The sequence below is a fragment of the Podarcis liolepis genome, assembly GCF_965112155.1.
Source record: "Podarcis liolepis genome assembly, chromosome: 5".
NCBI classification, from domain to species: Eukaryota; Metazoa; Chordata; class Lepidosauria; order Squamata; family Lacertidae; genus Podarcis; species Podarcis liolepis.
In genome coordinates this window covers 62,257,037-62,281,790 of record NC_139556.1, presented here as the reverse complement: position 1 = coordinate 62,281,790, position 24,754 = coordinate 62,257,037, and the positions used below count along the sequence as shown (strand labels likewise).

At 41.7% G+C, this 24,754-nt stretch overlaps 2 protein-coding genes across 10 annotated transcripts in view; one reads left to right on the top strand and one right to left on the bottom strand.

The window, feature by feature from the left end:
- KLHL6 (kelch like family member 6) overlaps positions 1–1,744 on the bottom strand; it is a 118,258-nt gene extending 116,514 nt beyond the window's left edge. For 4 of the 6 annotated variants that reach the window (XR_014526816.1, XR_014526817.1, XM_083505758.1 and 1 more), the window contains exons 1-2: positions 1,451–1,586; positions 230–357 (exon numbers count right to left, since the gene is read on the bottom strand). The gene's annotated coding sequence lies outside the window, so the exon portion shown is untranslated. Of the gene's footprint in view, positions 1–229; positions 358–1,450; positions 1,587–1,639 lie in introns of those variants that run through there. The other 2 variants (XM_083505757.1, XM_083505756.1) reach the window with 2 other exon arrangements.
- Positions 1,745–1,780: 36 nt separating this feature from the next.
- KLHL24 (kelch like family member 24) lies at positions 1,781–23,214 on the top strand. Of its 4 annotated transcripts, XR_014526818.1 has the most exons (8): positions 1,781–1,937; positions 9,263–10,246; positions 11,486–11,670; positions 12,186–12,304; positions 12,826–13,014; positions 14,262–14,450; positions 16,430–19,701; positions 19,945–23,214. XR_014526818.1 is itself a non-coding variant. In XM_083505759.1 (7 exons), the coding sequence occupies exons 2-7, from the start codon at positions 9,324–9,326 to the stop codon at positions 16,628–16,630; spliced, it is 1,806 nt and encodes a 601-aa protein (XP_083361885.1). In that variant the 5' UTR covers positions 1,781–1,937; positions 9,263–9,323; the 3' UTR covers positions 16,631–23,214. The 4 variants fall into 4 exon arrangements, 3 of the variants coding, with proteins under 3 accessions (XP_083361885.1, XP_083361886.1, XP_083361887.1); XM_083505759.1 differs by having other exon boundaries at positions 16,430–23,214; XM_083505760.1 differs by lacking the exon at positions 1,781–1,937 and adding an exon at positions 3,408–3,924 and having other exon boundaries at positions 16,430–23,214.
- Positions 23,215–24,754: the final 1,540 nt, after the last annotated feature.

Here is a 24,754-nt window from a genome sequence, read left to right as displayed (position 1 = left end):
ATAATAATAATAATATACTCCATCCATCTGGGCTAGGTCTTTGGAAGCATGACATGGATCAGATGCCAGCCATATCACAGGCAGCATAATGGCAAGCATTACATGCATTATATTGATTAGCAGCAGCAGGAAAAAACAGATCTGCTAACCTCTGTGCTGGAGTGACTCCAACGGCTGAGTCACCTTTATGATGTCTTGGGAATGGAGGCTTCTGTGAGATAACACTTACTCTCTTCACTCTGGCCTTACAGTCTACTGCAGTTTATCACATAGATTCTCAGAATTGCATAGAAAGTTTCCATGCTTCAGTCTGACATCCAGGAATAGTTGGCACAGGTGTAGAAACTTTCCACATGACTGGAAGGATCAACATGATAAACAATGTTAACTTGCAGCCACCATGAATACAGTACAGTCACCATGCAGTAGTCTCTTGTCATAGGGAGAAAGCTGCCCTTGATTATATTTCAAGAGACTTAATCCATATGCTTCTTTTGTTTCCATTTTTAAAATTATATTTACCCTAGATCCCACCAACGCTTTGTCCCTTGTATTTCACTTGCTGTTTTAGGAGTAACTTTAGATGGCATTTTGTCACAGGACTATCAAGCCACACCTTTGGTAAACAGGACTGACAAAGGTCCCCTCCAAACTGTCAATATTTTGTGGGAAGGACTGAAGCGCATACCAAAAAATTAGGTTTGTGCAATTAAAATGTGCAACAAAGCCACTTTGTGGTTAGGAAAGTGACAGGGAAGTACATGCATGGAATGAATGAATGTTTAACAGGAAGACACATAGACAACCCACAAGCAAATCAGGATGAATGTTCATTGCCGTATAACCTCCCCACCAACAAATCAGAACAAAGCATTAATAAAGACTGAGCATAGTCTAACCTCCGCATAAGCTTTTATGCAGGCAAATAAGAATAAATGCTCTCTAAACAAGTCATCTGGAGGAGCCACTCTTATTAGTAGCACTGGCTATAAAATTCTCCATAATTCAAATGGACCACACACACACACAAAGGTTAATTTGTGATATAAACTACCACCTTGACTAGTAACAACTGTCACAATTTGGTATTGCCTATATGAATCAATTGGGCAAGTTTTTCTGGAAATGTTGAATAATGAATCCTGGAAACTATCATTTACCCCTCACAGAGCTATAATTCCCAGCACCCTTAGCAAACTACAGTCCCTGGGATTCTTTGGAGTAAGTCATGTGCTTTAAATGTATGGTGCATAACACAGGCTTTGTCTCCTGGACCATTTGTTCATATTCTTCTCTTTCACATTTTTTCTTTTGAAAGACTAAGTGTTACAGCCTGGTTCCATCCTAGCTAACTGCTTCAGGGTGCAGGGTTATTCATACATTTTTTTTTACCCCCTTTCTGCCATGGCATCTCAGGCAGTTTACCATTTTATTTGCATTTCTTGCCTACCTTTCCTTCAAGGCGCTCAATGTGGTGTGCATGGTTCTCCTTAATTTATCATCACAACAACCCTGCGAGACAGAGCAGGCTGAGACAGTGACTAAGGCCACACAAGTGAGCTTCATGGATGACTGGGAATTTGAACCCTGGTCTCCCAGCTAAGCAGTCTGAAACAAATTCACAAAAGCAAATGCAGACCTAGCACTGAAGGCAAGAGGAAGAAAGTGCTCAGCTCTGCCCCTCTGGTGCAACGCGGCATTGCATCGCAAACCGTGAACTACATCTCCCAAGAACGTTTGCAGCCGGCCCGCCTCTCATTGGCCGGCAGATCCGTGACATCATGTGTTTTGGCTCTGGGAGGTCACATGTTTCGGGGTCTCCTTTGTTTTGAGTTGAGCTCGAACTTGAAGCAGACAAAAAGAGAGAGCGCGAGAGCGGAGGAGACCCGGAGCCGTTGCGCGGCTCCTTCTGATCGGCAGAAAACTGTGATTGACAGGTAAATGGCTTGGCTAAACTCAGCGGCTAAGTTGCAGGAGGCCAAAAGTATAATTGGGGTCCGGTGGCCGGCGCAAGAGTTATTTCCATTCGAAAAGAAGCTTCAGGAGGTGCACAACCATAATAATACCTACAATCGTAATGGGTTCGAATGCAGGGCTCGTGGTAACTCCCCTTACAGTAATTATTACAAACAGAAAATATGTCCTCCCTTAACATTTATCTTTTCACCCCACCCCAGTCCGGCTTTTCTAGGAAACTTCGTATGAAATGAATTTCAGCGAAGATTAAATTGTGTCTGGATTCTGCTATGGTGTTCTGTTTTGGGATCAGTTGTGTCAGATTTGCAAGGGAGAGAAAATGCCGTTAATATTGCAATGTCTAGCCGTTGTTGTGTAGGCTGGGCAGAGATAATTTGCCCTGGCACAATTTCCTTCTTTATCCTCCTGGCTAGTATTGAACACGCAGCGAAGCACAACGCCGTTAATACTGTCGAGCGCCTTGTTGGTGCGCAGAGAAAGGAAGTAGAGTTCAGCTGGAGGTGGAAAACAATGTGCGTGGCGCCTGGCGGAGGGGGGGGGAAAGAGCTCGCCTCTTTCCTAGGTCGGTACTTAAGGACACGTAAATTCCGGATTTGCACTGCCGTTGGGCGAGGAGGAGCAATACTGCAAGTTCTTGATTTCGAATTGTAAAGTTGCGAGGCCTCTTGTTATATTAAGGAAGGCTTCGTGCTTCAGCACCCAAGGATTTCGAGTGGAATTTTTCCTCTCCCTACTTTTTTCCTCTCTCTAAACAGTCCACCCAGTTGGACATCTACTCCGTAGATTGGCCAGGCATTTGTGTTTCAGGCCGGCACTAGAAAGCTGGATTGGTCAGAGAATGTTGACAGATCTGGATCAATCTCGCGAGCATCTGGAAAGTGTTCCATTCCTCCTCCTCCCCCCCCATCTTTTCAATGTTCCTGCGTTTTGATATGGACGGTCACCCTGGTCTAAATTTGGTGGCTGTTTTATGCTTATGGGAATAGGCTGCTTCGTGCACTCCCGTCTTCGCTGGCGCATCATATTCCCATTGGGGTGAATCCTAGTAGCTGGAGCTCCCCCCGCCCTTGAGGTACTTGGCGAAGAGGCTGCGTTGGCTGCCAGTTCCTCTGGACCAGACCACTTTTTCAGGAGGGGGGGAGGGAGGCCTCGCAAGGAGCTGTTAGAACACGCAGGCCTTTGTGAGGAAGTGGAAATGCCGCTCTGACGCTTTGGCTTAGGACCCGAACCGCGAAGAAGCGTCGGGAGGCGGAGTCGTCTGAGGCCCAAAATATAATAGGGACCGGGTGACCATCCCCTAGCGCGTTATGGTTGGTTCTCCGCTCCCTTCTTCGGGACAGCTGGAGGAGAGAAAGGCGGGGGGGGAGCGCTGGGAGAGTCGCACTCTCTAATTGGACATAAAAGGTGGGGGCGGGGCTTGCCTCCAGGGCTGTTCAGGGTGAAGGTGAACTGGAGGATGTTATCGCGTGCGCGCGCGAGGCCGAGGCGTTGCTCGGGTTCGAGCCGAGGCCGCTTGTATAACGGCTGGAACCGGACGCTCGCTTCAGGTTGACGCGAGAAGGCCGTTATTTTGCCTCAAGTGCTTTGAAGTGACGCCTGCCTTTCAGTCACGCGCATGCTTTTACCCGAAGAGTTTGATTTCTCACATAACACAGTTCGAATGTGACTTAAGTCAAATGAACACCTTTCCTCCCGCTCAGTTAATACTGGGCTGTTTACATGTTCTTCATAGGGCCCGTTGATGCAGGAATCCCAAAGCGGGTCTCGCAGCAAAGCATACCTCTCCTCAGTAGAATGGGAAATAACGAAATCCCAGAAGAATGACGAGTGTTAGCCATAGTGACATTTCTTTTTACAGAGCAAACAAAACACACACACCGTAAAGGGTGGAAGGAGACTTGTGCAATTTCAAGATGATCTGGAAAGGAAAGAGGAAAATGTTGTCAGGCACTATTTGTCAGGTACTTTGGCTCTGCTGTCTTATTTTTTTTTTTTTTTAATGTTTTAAGGGAATTATCTGGAATGGAAAGAGGTGAACCTTTGCAACTGGCTAATAAGTAGCATCATAATGTTGACATTGACTTGCATTTCACTGGCCAGTTAAGCAGAATTATTAGTTGATCGTATCTGTCCAAAGAGAACATTTTATGGAACGTTACGATTTCCTGGTAGTATTTACATTCTCAGATTTCAGCCCTGGGGTGGTGGGGCACAAAGGGAGTAGAATACGGTGAAGTGAGGGAGGTACATAGGTAACATTAGGTGAACACAAGGAAATACAGTTAGGCATATTGGGTCTTAAGGAAGTCAATATTAGTGTCCTGTTTCTGCTATTTTACTTGATCTCAGGTTAATTACAAGAAATTTGTTATAGCTGTGCATAAGTTACAATTCAGCCTCACCTACTCAGAACTGTTGTCAGGAAAGGTCAAGCTATATTTACACTGTATTTACAAAGAGCTAAGGAGATAGTAAAAAGACTGAACTGCGAACCATGACCTAAAACCTTACTTTAGCCATGGAATCATTTTGATGGCCTTAGGTGAACCATTCTTTTCTCTTAAAGGCATAAGAACAGCCCTGCTAGGTCATGCTGAAGTCCCATCTAGTTCACTTTTCTGCTTTCACAGTGGTCTGCCAGATGCTTATGGGAAACCTGCAAGCAAGACCTGAATGCTCTCTCCAGAGCCCTCCATCTGTAATATGAGAATAATCATACTTACCTATATTACTGATCTTATTTTATTATTTACTCTCTATCTCACTCTTTCTCCAGGGCAGCAAATACATCACAACAAAACAACTTTAAAAAATACCTTTAAAACACGTCAGATCATTCAACAGTGATCTCAGGGTTGTCAGGAACAGTGCTTTCAGCCATTAAATGACTGGGTAAACAGGAATATTTTTAACCTCCTCCTTAAAGTCAGTAATGAGGAAGGGAGACACACCTACCCAGAGGGGGCATTCCACAAACAAGGAACCACTTCTGAATTGACCCCCATCATGAGTCACTGCCAATCAGACAGCCTCCAGTGTTGGCACCTATATGCAAAGTGGTCCCCAGTAGCAACACCAGTATCAAAGTGTCGTATACAAAAGGCAGGTACAGTCACGGTAAAACCAACTTATTAATAACCTAAAATACTGTAAAACAGCCAGGAATATTTAAAAGCAGGAGTAGAATAAAAGTACATTTAAAGGTGGCCCTATACTAAGGCGGTCTGGAACTAGATGGTTTTCAAAGTCTGCCAAAAAAATAGATGAAGAGGACATGTACATGTACATGTGCCTCTCTTGGGAGTTCATCCTAAATTTGGGTGCCTTAGCAAAAGAGGCCATATTTCTCATCGCCACCTGCTGCATGTCTGTTGATGGGAGGACAGAAGGAACAGTCACAGAGACAGAATAAAGTTCCTGGAGAGATTCACATGGGAGGAGATGATTCCCAAAAATACCCTAGGCCCCAGACACTTGGGATTTAATGAGAAAAACAGGTACCTTAAATTGAGGCTGGAGGCAAACTGACAACCAGCAAAACTGGTAGGTGAACTGTATATACTCCAGTCTACTGACTCCAGGGGAATCTGGCAACCACATTTTGCACCAATTGGAGTTTCCAAACTGTCTTCAAGGTTATTTCCAAAGAAAATGCATTACAAGAAATCCAACTTGGAACTAACTAGCTCGGAAACAAACTTAGCTAGGGCCAGACTCCGCTTATCCAGAAGAAAGTACGACTGAAGAACTAAATAAAAATATACTACAGCTACCTGTATATCTAAGAATACTCTAAACTGTGAACCTACTGCTTCAGGGGGAGTATGACCCCACCCAAAACCATCTATACACTTCCTCCAGGTTGTTGTAAAGATTATTGATATAGTACAGTGTTTCCCAACCTTTTTTGGGCAAAGGCACACTTGTTTCATGAAAAAAATCTCGAGGCACACCACCATTACAGCCCCGTGACGTCAGCGCGCAGCGTCACGCTGGGAGGGACATGAATTGCTAGCAAATTACATAATCACCTCCTTGAGGACTGGCTCATCTTCTCCGAAGGCAGAACCCCATTAATTAACAGCACAGACTCACACCATAGCCAAGACGAGGAGGGAAAACCTCAGTCATGCACAGTCATGCACATGTGGGGGCTAAATGAGGACGAAGACCGGGCAGAGAGCAGGGTTCAAATCACCCCACCTGGCCAGGACAATCCCTGGGTGCTCCCTTGGGCCACTCGCCTGACCCACCTCGCAGGGCTGTTGTTGCGAGGATAACACGGGGAGAACCACGCGCGCCCCCGGGAGCTCCTTGGAGGAGAAAGCGGGCGATGAATGCAATGCACGAAATATATGAGAGGCGACCAGGTTTTGCAGGTGAGGGGCCCCCGCCAGCCTCCGCTTCCAACACCCGGCGCAACGACGCCGAAGTTTCCCCCCGGGCTCGGCTCGGGGAGCAGCGCTGCTCCCCCCCGGCTCCCCTTCGCCCTCCCAGCTCTCTCTGCCGCCCACTGGGGACCCTCACCTGCCAAGTCCGGAGCGCCGGTGGAAGTTGCATGCATGCATGCATGCAGGGCGCCGCGTTGCCATTGCATTGCACTGCACTCCATGCAACGCCTGCACACATGCATTGCCTTGCACGCACGCCAAGGGGTCTCCCCGCGGTCCGATGCGTCCCCTCCGGCGCGGATGCAGCATTGCAAAAATAAAAACCCCCTGACGCAGCCCTACCTGGGGGGCAGCTTCCGCCTCCGCCGCTCCGCCTCCGCGGGGATCCCCGGGCTCCATCCTGCCGCCCGATCTCCGCGGGGGCGCAGGCAGGCTGCGCGGGGTCTGCGCGGAAGAGCCCCTGCCCGCCCGGCCGCCGCCGCTGCGCTCATTCCATGGCCGGGAGAAGAGCGCTTCAAACAAAACGCCCGGCCTGCCAGGCCACGCTGGGGAACGTAGTTCACGCACCCCGCGTGGGCGCGGAGCCCAAGGGCGAGGGGACTACGGATCCCGGCAGCCCCCGCGCCGGGGACGGAGGGGGAGAGGCCGGGTGCAGGGATGGAGGGACGGGTGGGCGAGCGAGTGAGTGAGTGGCAGCCGCCAAGCCTTGGCCGAGAGCCAGGAAGGGCCTCCCCGGAGGAGGAGGAGGAGGGAGGCGCAGAGCAGGAGGGAGGGAGGGAACCCCAGGGGTCATCTAGTGATGGCGCCCCAATCGAAAATTTGACTTTAAAAAAAAAAATCTTTCGAATTTTTTAATTTTTCCCGCGGCACACCAGGCAACATCTCGCGGCACACTAGTGTGCCGCGGAACAGTGGTTGGGAAACACTGATATAGTAGATGTGAATCATTTTGTTCTAAAATGCTGTACAAATATATTTATTGCTATAATGGCTTAACTATTGAGTCTCTGAATCACATATTAAACATGTAATGTCTAGAATAACAATCAAATTGTTTTAAGATGACTTTTATGTTTAGTATTAAATATGGGTGTGATTGAGCAAAAGCAATGAAACTGTAAGTGCTATTTAAATTAAAGAGACAGCTTGAATGCTAGCAACTTATGTATATTTATCTAAAGTGGACAAGACCGAAGTGAGTTGGTTCTCTCTGCAGGAGTCATATGCCTCTAGAGATTGGAAACACACCTGGTAAATTCAGTCCGTTGATTTGTGTGAGATAATGCATGCATGCATAACTAATATATTCAGGGGGGAATTTGGTTGTACAAGTGTAAATTGTTGCACTGATAGAACCAGTTAGTTGAATACCATCCTTTATTTTTTAAGCAAAGTTTTGACTGTAGACAAAAGCTAAGACAAGGAAGGTAGGAGCTAAAAATAAGGCTGCCCAAGAGAGATGCAGATGTTTTCAGGGACCGAAAGGGTTTATACAAATACAGCCAAATCCTCCCTTTGCTGTACGCTAGCTGAACTACAAGATACACCTGTTGCCTCATCCTCCCAACTAGATCCATGTTCCCAACTAGAGTTACGGTCAAGTCTACTTGTAGCCAAGCAAGCACTCCTCCACTTATTCTGTTTCTTACACTGGGTCTGTGTTCATATTAGTTCCTGGTGGGTGAAGGGGAAGAGACTGGATCCATGGTATGATGTAGGAGGTTATCCAAAGCCCCAGGTAAGGTATTCAAGTAACTTGGCCGGTCAAGCTGCTTAACGTGTTTTTCAGGTGTGCTAGGGTTTTCTCTGGGGCCGGCCCCAGCATCTTTGTTGCATTATGTTCTCCCAGGATATTGATTATTCAGCCAGTAGGGGCCCCAGATTCTAAGCTTACATTTTAAAAACAGCCTCTGACCCTCCTAGAAAGAAAGCTCTGAAACAAAATGTGCAGATGCTCTTCAGAGTGATTCCTAACCTCCCTTGGTGGGTTATGAGTGCTCTTTCCCTTGACTTTATGCTTTGATGGTTGTGGGAATGAGGTTGCAGTCAGCAAGCGTAGTGGTTGGTGAAGCTTTAGCCTCTTTCTCTTTCAAGGTCCTTCATGGTATAGGACTGAAAAGTTCAGTATGAAACATGAGCATAGCTGGTATATGGGTGGCACTTCACTCATAAGGACATTCAGATGTCCTTGCATTGTGACTCAGTGATGTTATATGCATGACATCTTGGAGCCGGATGTTTAGAGCAGTGTTTCCCAACCGGTGTTCCGCGGCACACTACTGTGCCGTGAGACATTGGCTGGTGTGCCGTGGGAGGGAGGCGGGTGAGTCGGGCGGTGAGAGGCGGCGGCGGCGAGGATCCGCGTCGAGCCGGGGGCGGCTCCGCGGTGGTGGTGCCGAGCGGCGGGGCAGCGCGTGCAAAAGGGAGGAGCGCGAGACAGCGGAGGAGGAGGAGGCCGGCATGTCCGGGCAGCAGCAGCAACAACAGCAGCAGCAACTCCCGGCGACGGCTCCTCAAGCCCCGCCGCCGCCCCCTCCTCCGCCCGCTATCGCCGCCACCACCACAACAGCCGCCGCCGCCTCAGTTGCCGCCGTCCCTCAGTCCCTCGCTCTGCTGCCTCCTCCCACCCCCAAAGCTTGGAGGTTCCCCGGCAAGGGGGAGGGAAAAAACTTTCACTTTCGTGCGTCCCTCCCGGCGTGACGCTGCGCGCTGACGTCACAGGGCGGGGCTTTAATGGTGGTGTGCCGCGAGATTTTTTTCAGTAAACAGGTGTGCCGTTGCCCAAAAAAGTTTGGGAAACACTGGTTTAGAGAACCAAACCTGGTTACTATCATAATGTAATTGATGGCATTTGCAATTTGAATTAATACTTTGAAATTATTTTTTATCTTTAGCACCCAAAAGACGACACTCATCAATATTTTCTCCATGATATTATAAAGAGTTGATATAACAATGGTACTAATAATGTTGGGACGCAGATTGAACAGAGGGGAGAGCCGAGCTCAGGAATCCCCGGTCACGAAGCGTAAAGTTTTTGAAATGGACCCAAAGTCTTTATCAGGCCACGAGTTCTTTGATTTCTCTTCTGGCTCATCCCATGCTGAAAGCATACTGCAAATCTTCAATGAATTTCGCGACAGCCGCTTGTTCACAGATGTAATAATCTGTGTTGAAGGCAGGGAATTTCCTTGTCATCGAGCTGTTCTTTCAGCATGCAGCAGCTACTTCCGAGCTATGTTTTGCAACGATCACCGAGAAAGCAGGGAGATGTTGGTAGAAATCAATGGAATTTTTGCGGAAGCTATGGATTGTTTTTTACAATATGTGTATACAGGCAAGGTTAAAATCACAACAGATAATGTGCAGTACCTCTTTGAAACATCAAGTCTCTTCCAGATAAGTGTTCTGCGTGATGCTTGCGCTAAGTTCCTGGAAGAGCAACTGGATCCTTGCAACTGCCTAGGAATCCAGCGTTTTGCCGATACACATTCACTGAAAACACTATTTACCAAATGCAGAAATTTTGCACTGCAGAATTTTGAGGATGTGGCCCAGCATGAAGAATTTCTTGAACTTGGAAAAGATGAACTCATTGATTATATTTGCAGCGATGAACTGGTAATTGGTAAAGAAGAAATGGTTTTTGAAGCCGTTATGCGCTGGGTTTATCGGGCTGTTGAACTCAGACGCTCAGTGCTACAGGAAATTCTCACACATGTGAGATTGCCCTTGTTACACCCCAACTACTTTGTTCAGACAGTGGAAGTGGACCAGTTGATCCAAAACTCTCCTGACTGCTATCAGCTGCTGCATGAAGCAAGACGGTACCACGTACTTGGAAACGAAATGATGTCCCCAAGAACTCGGCCACGAAGGTGAGAGGGCTGGGTTGATTTTTGTTGTTGTTACATTCCTGAATAAATTATTCATTATAGTGATAGCTTTTGTTTGAAACATTCAGTCTATTAAAAAACATTTAACCAATTGACCAGTTAACATACTGTATTTTGTATCACCTCAATAAAGATGTGATTTGCTTTTTATCTTTAGGCTTCTTTGTGTTGAAAAATTAAGGAACAATATGAGACAGAGTGTGCGGGAGGGAGTACATCACTACCACGCAAGAAATGTTAAACACATTTGAGTGCTTTATATTTCAGTTACTTCAGTTGTTATGTCTTGAAAGTTTCTGAAGGCTATTTTTTTTTAACTGAAACAGAGAAACATGACACCGCCCCTGAAAATGTGACTTGCAGTGCAATCCTAACCATGTTGGGATTTGGGGGAGGGCTCAATGGTAGAACATCTGCTTTGTATTTAGAAGGTCCTGGGTCCAATTGCCAGGTAGGGCTGGAAGAGACCCCTGCCTGAAACCCTGGAGTGCTGCTCCCATTCAGTGCAGATAGTACAGTGGAACCTTGGTTCTTGAACTTAATCAGTTCCGGAAGTTCATTCAACTCCTGAAAACCAAGGTGCGGTTTCCGATTGGCTGCAGGAGCTTCCTGCACTCAAGCGGAAGCCACGTTGGACTTTCAGCTTCCGAAAAACGTTTGAACACCGGAACACTTACTTCCGGGTTTTCGGCATTTGGGAGCCAATTTGTTCGTCAACTAAGCCATATGAGAACCAAAGTTCCACTGTACTAAATTAGATAGACTGGTCTGAGTCAGTGCAAGGCAGTTTCTTATGCCTACTCAGAATTAAGTTCAGTGGGGCTTTTCTCCAAATAATTGGCTTTGAATTGCAGCTTTTTAAGCATGTCTGGATTTCTATAGTATGTGCCTATAGACTAGGGATAACTTTTCCTGCTTCATGTGAACTCTGGTCCATTAAAGCTAGTATCTAGTGGATTTGTTACTCTTTCAGGTGCCACAAGCCTTTGTTTTAGTAAACTTGCGGATTTATTTATTTATTTTGGAAATTAAAAAAAAATGTTCTAAGAATACGAAAAAAGTATTTACTACTTTCAATAAATTAAGGACAGATGAATTGACTTTTGTTTTTCATGTTTTCTTCAAACCCCACCCCTGGTTAACTTCCAGATATTGTAACTTTCAGATTCTGGTTTATTTATTAGGTTTTTCAATAAACTACTTTGGTTTTTCTGTTTCTAGGTCAACTGGCTATTCTGAAGTGATAGTTGTTGTTGGAGGCTGCGAAAGAGTTGGGGGATTTAATTTGCCCTATACAGAATGTTACGACCCCATGACAGGAGAGTGGAAATCACTGGCTAAATTACCAGAATTTACAAAGTCTGAGTATGCAGTTTGTGCTTTGAGGAATGATATCCTCGTTTCAGGTAAACAATTTATATTACACACAAAAGTACTGTGGTGAGAATACTATTATCATCAGTTTATGGAAGTCTTGTGGGAAATGGAGAAGTGGACTTAGTGCTACTTTTGCACATTGTCAGAAGCACTGAAAAGTGAGTGCACAAATTACTTAGGCACCCACTTTTGGATAGCATTTGAAGATGTGACTTACATTACCACAGCTAAGTGATATGTGAAATGCACTTTACCACTGAGCACAAGTTTCCCCCAGCTAGGTAAACAGACACAGCATCCGAAGTGTAAACTACTCCAGAAAAAACTACATTGGTGAAAAGAGGTATTGCTTTAATTGCCCAGTGGAAAAGAATTCTAGAAAGTGTTTTCATACATTGGATTGTTGTGAACTTTATTTTCAGAAATGTACTTTTATCATGCTATGGCTTTTTTTGGGGGGGGGGGGTCAACAACTGGGCACAATGGAGCAAACCCTTTGTTTAATAACAGCCAAATTCCTGTCTTGTCTTTTCTTTCAAATGAGGTGGAAGAATCAACAGCCGTGATGTGTGGATTTATAATTCTCAGCTTAACATTTGGATCAGAGTTGCTTCTCTAAATAAAGGGAGATGGCGTCATAAGATGGCTGTTCTTCTTGGTAAAGTAAGAGATATTTGTTATTATCTAATAACATGGTTGAAATGCACAACAAATATCTAGAAATCAGACTGCATTATCTCAATTCACTGCACCACTTTTAAAATTGAAATGGATGTCACCTCAATTCTGATTTTTAGTCTGTACTATATAGAACTACACATTTTGCCAGTAAAAAAACCATAATTAAAGAAAATGGCTAAATAAAATAGTTTGTTTAGGAAGCCTCAGTTGTAAGCATGCACAATATGTGAGACTTTATATTATCTTTACAGTTCACACAGTGTGGAAATTCAGGAAGGAGCCTTAATTTCCAATATCCATGCTTTTTGGTGTATGTGAATTTGTAACTGTGTTAACTCCCTTTTCTTAAGCTGCAGGAGGGGAGGGGTCGTTCCTAAAATACATAAATACATTTTCACAACTCATCGGGTGAAAGATGAAAACGTTGAGGCTTTGTGTAATGCCACACCTAGGTAGCCAAGCAGTAAGCATATTCTGGCAAGATTCTCTCTTTACTTTTAAAGGTATATGTGGTTGGAGGATACGACGGACAAAGCCGACTGAGCAGCGTAGAATGTTATGACTCATTTTCCAATCGATGGACAGAGGTAGCATCTCTTAAAGAAGCAGTGAGTTCTCCAGCAGTTACCAGCTGCGTGGGCAAACTGTTTGTGATAGGTGGAGGTCCTGATGACAACACATGCTCTGATAAGGTTGGGTAATTGTATTCACTTTCTTTTCTCTATTTTAGTAACATTCAAAAAGAATAATATATAAAAATTACTAGTAATTGAAAACCAGCGAGAACCTACAAAAACGTGTTGCAAGATATTCCCAACTCCTGTTCTAGGCTCCAGCAAACCTGAAACAGGAGCCTCATAGTTCTGTTCTGTGTTTTGGGTGGGGAGCCTTCAGGAGACATAAAAGGAAAATAGATACTTGTGGGGGCAGGGGGTTAATATTTATCCACCCCCCTAAAGCCTTTCCATGCTGTGCTATATAGAGCTCAGGCATTCAGTTTGCAGAGTGGGCTTCCCTTTCCTGAGCATTTTATTGCTTTGTAGTGGGAAGGAATGTGGTTTTTCATTCCCCATCTCCTAAAACCTTGCTTTATAATATGTATTCCAACAACCCTAATCCCTACATCCAGGCTTGTGTAAGCTAGGGGTTTGAACCACCACCCACTGCTAGTATTTCCATTGTTCCTGGAGACAAGGCAGCTCATAGTATGCAGTCCTTATCAGGCTGTTTGGCGTGGAGGTTATCTTCTCTTTTTTGTAATGTGTTAAATAATAATACCTAACAAGTCCCCTAGGTTTGCAGAAATTGCTACATTGTTTGTGGGTGGCCTGATTTTACTGCCAAACCGATAGGCACAAGACCACCAAAGTTATTTTAGAGCCCTGCCTTGCTTGACATCTCTGGAGGGGGTTTCATTGCCTTTCATCCAAGCTTAGAGGAGAGTTATCTGAACTGGCACAGGATGGGCTGACAAAAAACAAATGGTCAATAAGTGGCATGAGGTATGCATGAGTGCTGAGTCCTCTGCCTTTCTTATTGTGTTAGGGAAATTTTTGACGCTTTGCAATGGGGTGGGGTGGGGTAATTTTAATGTTTCATATTCCCCCAGGAATGGTGAAACCTCACTTTTGTTTGTGGGTTGCCCTGGCTTGTCTTCAAAGTGATTGGCATGGAGCAACAGAATTTTACTATTGGAAGGAATTATTATATAAAACAGTTGCATTACTAATGTTTTGTCCCATGACATGAAGTTCTTATAGAGTCTCACTTGCTAATTGGGTTGGCATGAAAAGTTCTTTGATAATTTGCAATTACACAGTTGACTTGCTCAGCCATTTAAAGATATCATTCAATCAGTATTAACAACTTGGGGAAGCTGAAACCATATCAAGGTAGAGTAGAAGAGCTTTGAAAGTAAAATGTGTTTGTTACTTTTCAGGTTCAGTCTTACGATCCTGATACTAATTCTTGGCTACTCCGTGCAACAATCCCCATTGCAAAGAGATGTATAACAGCTGTATCACTAAACAATCTCATCTATGTTGCGGGAGGGCTCACAAAGGCAATTTATTGTTATGATCCAGTTGAAGATTATTGGATGCATGTGCAGAATACATTCAGTCGACAGGTAACAACAAAGATCTAGCAAAGTTGATCCTTTGTACATTGTATTTATCAAAATTCTAAACACATTGTGTTAGATCCAGATAAAAGCACATCTAATGAGGCTGACAAAAGCTAACTTTCTCCCCTGGTCCACAGCCTCGTGAAAAGGCTTCTTCAAAGCATCTAACAATACAATATTTGAAAACAGTTCAAGCAATCACCAAATGAAATTAAACTGGGGACGCTTTCATACTGTTGCTATTTTGGAGTAGATTTGCTCCTATACCAGGTTGCACAATTAGGTGGTTTTTTGCAACAAACCTTCCCCCCCCCTCTCCCCTCAAAGTGAAAGTGCAATAAGGAAAGTGATGGGGAAACATATTAAGATGAAAGTTGAATAAACAGGTCTTCTGGAAGTGACCTAGTTTAAGCCATATTGAACTACAGTGGTACCTCGCAAGACGAATGCCTCGCAAGACAAAAAACTCGCAAGACGAAAGGGTTTTTTGTTTTTTGAGCTGCTTCGCAAGACGATTTTCCCAATGGGCTTGCTTCGCAAGACGGAAACATCTTGCAAGTTTGTTTCCTTTTTCTTAACACCGTTAATACAGTTGCGACTTGACTTTGAGGAGCAACTCATAGAACGCGGTGTGGTAGCCTTTTTTGAGGTTTTTAAAGACTTTGGTGATTTTTGAAGCTTTTCCAAAACTTTCCCGACACCGTGCTACGCAAGACGAAAAAAATGCAAGACGACAAAACTCGCGGAACAAATTAATTTCGTCTTGCGAGGCACCACTGTAGTGAGAAATGAACATGTAACGTACAGAATTTTAGAACTGAATAATGGGGGAATTCACTGACAGACCACACCAGTACAGCTATGGATACTCCTTTACACAATACCATGATTTCACTTTAGACAACAATGCACATGCTATTTTAGGTGCTGCTTTATACTTGTCAGTCAAAAATTCACCTTGGACTGCTATACCCTAAGAAGCAATCAAACAGGCTGATGCTAATGTTTCTTGGTCTGAATCTGATGAATGGCTCATTGCATACAGTAGAGCTTTCCAAACTTTTCATGTTGGTGAAACACTTTTTAGACATGCATCATATCACAACACAGTAATTCAGTTTTACTAGCTAACCAGAGGTTAAACTAACCCCTTTCCAGTCCTAGGAGCAGCACGGGGAGCACTTGTCCCACACAAACACACACACTGCAGCCAACACACTAACGTTGCAACAGCTTGGAAAGCTCTGGCCTACAACAGAATGCCTAACACTTAGTAGAATCACACAAACCCTACTGCTAGAAAATGGTTTATCATTTTGCTACAATACTTTTGTACCACATTTATAAAACCCATAAATAAGCATACTCTGGGGGTACCTGCCTCTGCTTATCCTATGTTTTTACTCCTGATTTTCCTCTCATTTGTTTTGTGTAGTATCCAATATCATTTTTGTCTGTTGTTTTGTAGTTTTCCATTCTTTCCAAAGTGTTTTTCTACCTAGTATTTAAGATAACTCACAACTCTTCTGCTTGTACTCCTTTTCAAATATTTCAGCATATTTCCTCATTTGCTGCCAGTTGTCCATCTTAATTTTGTTTTCCTCTTCCCATCATTCCATCATTCCTCTTTTATTATATAGTACTGTGCATCCGTTTTCTTAAATTTAAACTTACTTGATACTTATCTAGCTTTTTTCCAGCACAGTTGGCCAAGGATGGAATCCACCACAGATGTTCAACTATTGGGCCAAGATTAACAAAATGCTACAAAATTATTGTGCTGCCCAAATCCAAGCCCAAACTAAGGAAATAGTTTATTGTAGCCTAGCACATCTACTGTATTTTAGGGTACATCAGGATCAGCTGAGGAAATAGTAGACTAGCACATCTATTTTAGGGTGCATCAGGATGAGCATAACATACTAATAATCACAGCTATAAATGTTTTAATTATCAATTTTCTTAATGTATTTGATGAACAGGAAAACTGTGGCATGTCTGTGTGTAATGGCAAAATCTACATCCTTGGTGGGAGGCGAGAAAATGGAGAAGCTACAGATACCATTCTTTGTTATGATCCTGCTACCAGCATCATCACAGGAGTAGCAGCAATGCCCAGGCCAGTCTCATACCATGGCTGTGTGACTATTCACAGATACAATGAAAAGCACTTTAAACTCTAAAAAAGAGGAGAGTCTGTAAATACAAATAAGTGGCATATTACAATCAGGATTTGAAAGCTGCCTTTTCCAAATTATCATCTGGAAAGATACAAGATTGTACTTTTTGCTTTTAAAATTTTGAAAGTGATTCCGAATGTAATTGTTAAATGTTTTCAATAACCACAATTCAGTAATTTTTCCCAGAGCAATCCTAACCCTTGATCTGTACTGCTGGTGGGGTAAAAGATGGGCTCCCTCTATTGGGATCAGCTGGCACCGGGCTCTGCTGTCACAATGTCCCCCATTGTGCCCACTGAAAGTGCAACAGAGCAGGGCAGAACAGGGCCAGCAATGGATCTGCTAAATCCAAAGCAGATCCATTTCATGGCAAGGAGCCTGATTTGGGCTTCTCAGCAACATGAACATGGAGCTAGTGGAGCAAGAATGTTGGAAACTACTATCCCTGCTTTCTCCCCCTTGTCAGCCCAAGTGCAGATGTCGTAGTGACTCTTCTGTTCTGTTCCACCCTGCTGTACCCTGGCCACAGTTAGGATTGCTCTGTCGTAACATGTTCTGGTTTGAAAACTGTATCAATTTATATTAGTAATTAGATCTTGTTCACTTCTATGTTATCTGTAAAACAAAACACCTTGGATTGTGAGTGTATAGCAGTGCCTTTGGAAGTATTCATCCCTATTTTATATGAAGCATTATCTGCATATTTTCATACCTTATTTGTGGTAAGCACTGTTAACAACTTTACTGTTGCAAGTATGTGGGCGTTAGAATTGGAATAATGTCTGAAGATCTAAATAGCTTCAAAATATTGCATTGGCCTTTGGTAACACGATAGACCCCTCATCAGTAAGCACTATATGCACAGGGACATTCAGTGAGGAAAGCACACACAAATCACACATGGTTATTTGAATATAATCATGGGATTGCTTTAAAACTTGCTTCTACACAAAGTCTGAGAAGCTAATGATTCTCCCATGAGTGTTCAGACTTCCCACTTGAAGGCTATCTGAGCTCAAATCACAAGTACCCACTAGAAATGTTCTGTAGAACCTATGAAGATTTTCTCTGATTAAGATTAAATTTGCGCTCAGGTTCAGTATTGTTTACTGTTCTCAGATAGCAAGTCAATAGATCTTAGGGGTAGGGAGTTCTTGATTGATTATGATAATACCTTTAGAACTAATAAGTAAAAAAACCCCTGTTGATTAATACCAGGTTGTCTTAGTTGTTTTTTTTAATGGAATAGGGCAGGCAATGCAGCTATTCTTGAAAATTTGGCAGAGATCCACACCTTGTGCTATGAATCATCATCTGAGTTACTATATTTTACTGTAGCACTCCTTATACAGCATAAGTAAACCTGTTATACTTATCCATGTCTCCATGGAAGAACTCTGTTATACCTGGTCACTGAATTAGTAAGTGAACATGTAATTGTCACTGCACTTAATTTATGCTGTATTTTGTTAATGATCAGTGGCCTATGATAGACACAGCACAATATTAATTTGCTGCAAATGATAAATAACTGACGCAGCTACACAGAGCTGACAAAATTAATTATGCAAACACGTCTAATACAAGAAAAGTCCATTATGCCATATTAAACTGTAATTTTAATTTGTACTTTTATGTCAGTTTCCTGAGCCATACTTTGACAAGTTTCCTAACTCTAATATATGACAATGTTTGTACTTACAGTGTTTATGTTGCTCTGAATACTATTCTTTTTAGGACACTGCATATGATGCTTATGTAAGCCAATCCATACCCTTTCTTTTTTATGCATTTCCATTTTACATTGTCCATCCAATGTATACTAGCTTTATGGGACTGCAAGGTTTATTCTTTCTTAAATTGACATTTTAGTTTTATGTAAAAATAGATTGTGAAGCAGTGAATGAAACAATGGTTCTTGCAACTACTTACTCTGGCACATTCCAATGAATGCAATTATTAAGCAGTAAGTCTTGAGTTTTGTGGCCTTAGTATCTCTTATTTAACAGATCTGTTTTGTTAGGTGGTAGTTGAACCAATTTTTGTTTTCAAAAAAAGATAGGACTCAAATGATCCACTGAGTGCTTTCTCATATGATATGACTCTGTAGTCTTTCATGTTCTGACTATGGATGCAACTACATAGTAGTATCATTGCCTGTGCTTCTATCATTGAGTAAATTGTGCTACTACTATTTTCTAGATGAAGCAACTTATATAGTGAGTATTCAATATTAGCTGTATGAATGAGCAATACTGTATCTTAACCAAAGATTGCATTTCTCTGATCAATATTTCTTCTTCAAAAAATGACATAAAAATTAATGCATGAAGTGTGTATCACTTTGTATGCTTCTATAAAGAAAAAAGGATGAAGTGGATCCTCATGCCATTATTCTTTTGAATGGGTATACATTTTAAAGAAGTAGTTCACAAGTGGCAGATATTAGACAATTTCCTGGATGATACCCAACACCATTTTTTTCATGGCTACTCTTTTGAAGCCAACATTAAGCTTGGCTCCCATTGATATTGGGCCATGCAGAGACTATGATGTCTGCATTTTTCCTTTGCTGATTTCTTTTGACTTTGGGTAACACCACAATCACTGCAACCTTAGAACTTCAAGTTTAAACACACTTATCTGGGAAAAGTCCCCATTTCTTTTGAATATACAGTACATGTATAGGATTGCACTGCAAATCATCTGTGTAACATCAATTATTTGAGACACTTAAATGATGCTAGTTTAAAAAATCTATTTGTAGTTGCAAATAAATCAAACTGCTTTTGGCTATTTGAAAATGGTACTTATGCATCTACTTGTAATTTGGCATATGTCAGGATAATCTTTGCTTTATGAAGGAAATTACTGGTAACCTTCTTTACAAACTTTATATATAGTTTATTCTATCCTAATTTACTTGCATGCTCACTCTCCCTCCTTAGAGTCTACGTAAGTGGAATTCACATGAAAAAATTGATTAAGGGGGAAACAGCTGCATGTTTTACAGTGATTTGCATCCTTCAGCATGAATCTTTATGGAATATAGTATTTCACTTTAACTCACCTAAGTTCACCTTTGCTGTACAGTGGTACCTCGGGTTACATACACTTCAGGTTACATACGCTTCAGGTTAAAGACTCCACTAACCCAGAAATAGTGCTTCAGGTTAAGAACTTTACTTCAGGATGAGAACAGAAATCAGGCTGTAGCGGTGCGGCGGCAGCAGCAGGAGGCTAAAGTGGTGCTTCATGTTAAGAACAGTTTCAGGTTAAGTACGGACCTCCAGAATGAATTAAGTATTTAACCCGAGGTTCCACTGTACTGTGCTGGGTCCCTCTTTTTTTTACTAGCCTCTGGTCTTTGCTTTGATGCTGCCACATAGCTTAGCCTCCTGGGAACCTGATACTCTGCATCAGTGCCTTTTTTCTGAGGATACACAAGGGTATGCAGTACTGGCACCTTTTTTTTCCTAGAAGAAAAGCACTATTTAAAAGTGTGGCACTTACTGTAATAACTTAATGGTGAGTACTGGCACCTTTTTTCTAGAAGAAAAGGACTGTTCTGCATGTTTGTTCAGTCCCAAGAAGCAAAAGGGGGTGACTTCTCATATAAGGGATTACAGCCTTACTATACTAGCTGCAGCCTTGATCTTCAATCTGTGTTTACTGTGCCTTAAACCTGATCCTGGTTGTGATCCAGCTGTGGACACAATAAGGCCAACCACTGCCTAATTCTGATTAAACCACATTCATTTGTGGAATGGGCACACAAGTCATCTGTAAACCTCAGTAGTTTAATTGTACTTTTGTAGCCTCATCAAGGCTGCAGATTCTACCTCCTCAGTTATGCAATCTGGGTGCATATCCCATTCCTGGGAGAAAATACATTTGCTTTGACTTTTTCTTTCTCAACACTGCTTGCACTAGTATTTTGACTTTTGATATGCAGAAGTAAAGTACTAAGTGGGGTATTCAACTCCAAGTAGATACATTGTAATTAATGAACATGACTAAGTTAGGTCCGTTAATTTCAGTAGGTCTATTCTGAGTTTGCTTATTTGAGTACCTTCCTAAAACTGGTGAAAATATGATAAAACAATGAAAGCAGAATATTTTACATGATGAAGCGATCTCAGGAATCACAGTTCATTTTCTAATTGAAATCAAATATACATCTAATCCAGTGATAACAAGTAGAAAGTTACTGATTTATATCCAAGTGTCCTAAGAAAGAAAATATTTGTGGAAAGGAATGAGATTTGGCAAACCAAAAGTTCTCATTCCTATGAATAAGAACCATTGCCAGACAACACTTGGAATATTTTGTACTCTTTGCTTTTGTACTCATGTGGTGAATAACTGTACAGTCATTGTCAGGAAAGATGGCAATTAACTATGACCTAATGAAGCTCTGGGTGTTTTTTTAATGCTGTACATATATAATGTTTGTGTTTACAGTTCCTTCTGAATTGCATGTATAAAGTCGTGCCTGCTTTGTAAATACACTCAGCTTTTTATAGTTGTGAAGCACCAGCCCAGATATATATTGGATTTCATCTTGAAGTTGTTGGTTTTGGGTTGTTGGGTTTTTTAAACCATTTTAGAGGTCTTTTTCAGTTGATTAAAGTTGATACAGACAATTATCAGTAAACAGTTAACACATATAGTTAAAATTGCAATATATATTTAGGCAATAATGCTTTTTAAAAAGTAAGCAATTTATTTACTTGACAAAATAGATTTACAGTGTAAGCCTATATGTATCTACGCAGAAGTAGGTCACTGAGTTCAATGGGGCTTACTCCTAGCTAAGTAGGTATAGGATTGCAGCCTTAGTTTTAGCTATAGCCCCTTGTGAGAAAACAGTTGCTGAACATATAACATAGAATCATATATCTTGCAAAAGATACCTGTTCAGCAACATTTATTGGACTCTTGTAAACAAACTTACTTCAAGAGCAATTCAAAAACTAACTTGTTGAAACATAGGAAAATGTTATCTGCATGCAAAATGAAGATATCTATTTGCATTTGGTGAGCTCAATAAATATTCACAGTGGTTTCAAAAAGTGAAATGTATTCCTATTTGGTTACTGAGTTTGCTTGCTGCAATTTTTTTAACTTGCCCAAGAATGTATATTAACACTACCAGTTGCATGAAAGAAGTAGTGAAGGAATGGGTGTTAACAATTTTGATATTGAAATGAAACATTTGTTAAGGATTTTGTTTTAAAAGATGTGAGTTTTCTACCTGTGCTTCCATTTCTCTAAAACTAGCAGACCCGGAAATAACTTTAAATTTATTATTGCAATCTAATCCTTAGAAAAACGGCATTGTTTCAATCTGCTTCTTTAAAAATATTGCACCCAAAATTTGAGGTGAGTGCCTTCTAGACTTGCCTCCTTGGCAAGTCTAGTACATTCTGTTTTACATAATATCATGTACACCGCAGGAAGGTAGAATCCAGACTTGTGAGATGTACTGTACTTTGTTTTTACTAGAATATCAAGATCCTGAAACCACAGCCAGATACAAGATACAGTGATAGTTTGGAATGGGGCTAGTTTGAGAAATGTACACCTAGAATTAAGGAACAGGGCACCTTGAACACATGCTCAGCCCTGTAATTTGTTCTCAGTACCAGAACTGAACTCACTGTTTCTTCAGAGAAAATTCAATGCCCAGTTTCCTCTAAAGCTTTCCAATTCTTGACAGTCCAATTTTGAAATAGTGAAAAGCCTTTTATGTTGGCGTTATTACTATTGAAAAGCAGAAATCCTTGCTGATATACTGCAAATAGTCAAGAGATCTACTTGCAGATCCTGATCTATTTCCATATCCATCCAGAAACTCTGTCACTTTTAAGTATCCTGAAAAGGTTGCTTTTGCAAGATTTTCAGATTTAGCAGTTTGACGTGGGTATACAGTGAGTTAACTTGGTACATTTCAAATCAGATTCTTACATGAGATTTGTCCTCCTAATATAACTGAGAAGTACGTTGCTTAATATTTTTCTTACCAATGAAAAACTCAAATAGGCCAACATTCCTTTTCAGTTCAGTTACAGCGCTTTCTGAATACAGTAATTATGTCAGTACTGCAGGATAAATGGCAGCTAAACATATAAAACTCATCATGTGAAATCTTACAGTTGTAACTCAAGGATTTCATCTAGCGACAGCAGTTTTAACAATTATCACTCATTTATGTGCTTTATGAATGCACTGCCCTACCTAAGTCTGTTCTCAGAACTATGTTAACACTTAGTTTGTATTCTTGTAATACTCAAATGATTCAGACAATATTTTAACGTTTTGTGTATGTATTTATAGGTATGTGTGATTTGTTCTTGTAATCATTTTATAATATTAAATATGATTATTTAGAAATTATACATTTAAAGCTACTGTGTAATGATATGTAGCAGTATTTAAGTGTGTGTGAAAAGCATGTGATTTTAGCTTCTTTTGTATAATTAATCCAAAGAATAGAGAATCTGTATGTTTGTAAACAAATCTATTCTTGGTGTAATCTTTGCCAAAAAAATCAAATTCTGAATAAATATTGCTAATTTGCATAATTTTTGTTTGCCTTTTTTCTTGTTTTTTTCTCATTGAGAATTTTATCCAGCCAGAGTTTGGAAAACACAGGTTCATAAAGATTGGCCATATGATTCCCATGCCTATATACTCTGACTAAACCTCCTTTGTTTTTCACTGCCACATCTATGTTGGTTTTTCACTTCTTGCAGATGGAAATATTTATTTTCCCTGTGCTCAGAAATACAGTTTACTATTGCTGGGAAGATGCCATTTTACACAGCAAGCACTGCTGTTTTCTGAGTTTTATGTCATGCTGGCTCAGACCAAGTCTTGGTCTGTTCACAAGCCAGGATATATTTAAAGATGAAAATTCAGATTCTGCAATAGATTTGGTACAAGGCTATATGCTACTGAGCTTATATAATCATGCTTATAACTGTATCTGTCAGCATGAAAATCTCCATTACTCAAAGTACAGTATGTGCCCTTAGTCTGGTGTCCAGTTGGCAAGTTCCTTGCATACTTGTAACTCAGTAAAAGATCACAACCTTGGCACTGTAGGTCCTTTTATACACACAGTTTTAAAGTATCAAAGCTGAGACTAGTTTATAATACTTTGGTGTGCTGCTCCTTATTCAGTTTAGAGTTGCAGATAGGAACTAGGATATGAAAAATAGTGTGCTGAAATACCGTAAGTTCAGAGCCACCTCAAAGCATGTCACTGGTGCCTACTTCACTATATCTACCACCTTATCACATTCAACATTGCAGATAACTTGGTTGTTATAATTCCTCCTCTAAAACTACCAATATAATTTTTGAACTCGCAAGATCCAAAATGGTGGTCAACCAAAATTCTTCTCCCAAGTAGCAATTTCCACAACAAGCTTTCCATCAACCTACACTGTCTGAATTATTACCGGGGGGCGGGGGGGATAGACCCTGTTCCCTAGACTATTTATGTCTAAGCATCAAAAATGCCACCCATTTTCACTACTGTTTGTGCACTTAGAGCCACTGGTTCACATGGTGAACAGGACTGACAGCGAAATTACTTATAACCATGGGCAAAGCCAAGGGGGGCAGGAAGGGGCAGCTGCCCCCCTAGATCAAGTAAAACAATAGAAATACTTAACTTACTGACCAATCACGACAGTTCTGGCCCCCCAATAACAAAAATCCTGCCTACACCCATGCTTATAACTGTAAAGTTATCAACAACAAAAAACCCATTACATATCACCATGTTCACAGAGAACACTGCCCTATTTATATCCAACCTGAATAATTAGATCCCCATGTTAATGTTGTTGATGAAGAGTTATGGGAACTTGGCGAAAGAGGGAAAAAGGTAAAAGGCGGATCTACACGGATCCTCGTGAATTCATATGATTTTTTCATTCAAATTAAATAAAACCACCATGATGTTGTAGACCATGTCTTACTCTGTAGAAAGCATCAAAAAAATCACGCATCCACTGTTTCGGGGGCGCGCAGGGGCGCAAAAACATGCTTAGAAAACACGGATCCTCATGGATCCTCATGATTTTTCCACTAGATCAGCCCAAAGTCACCATC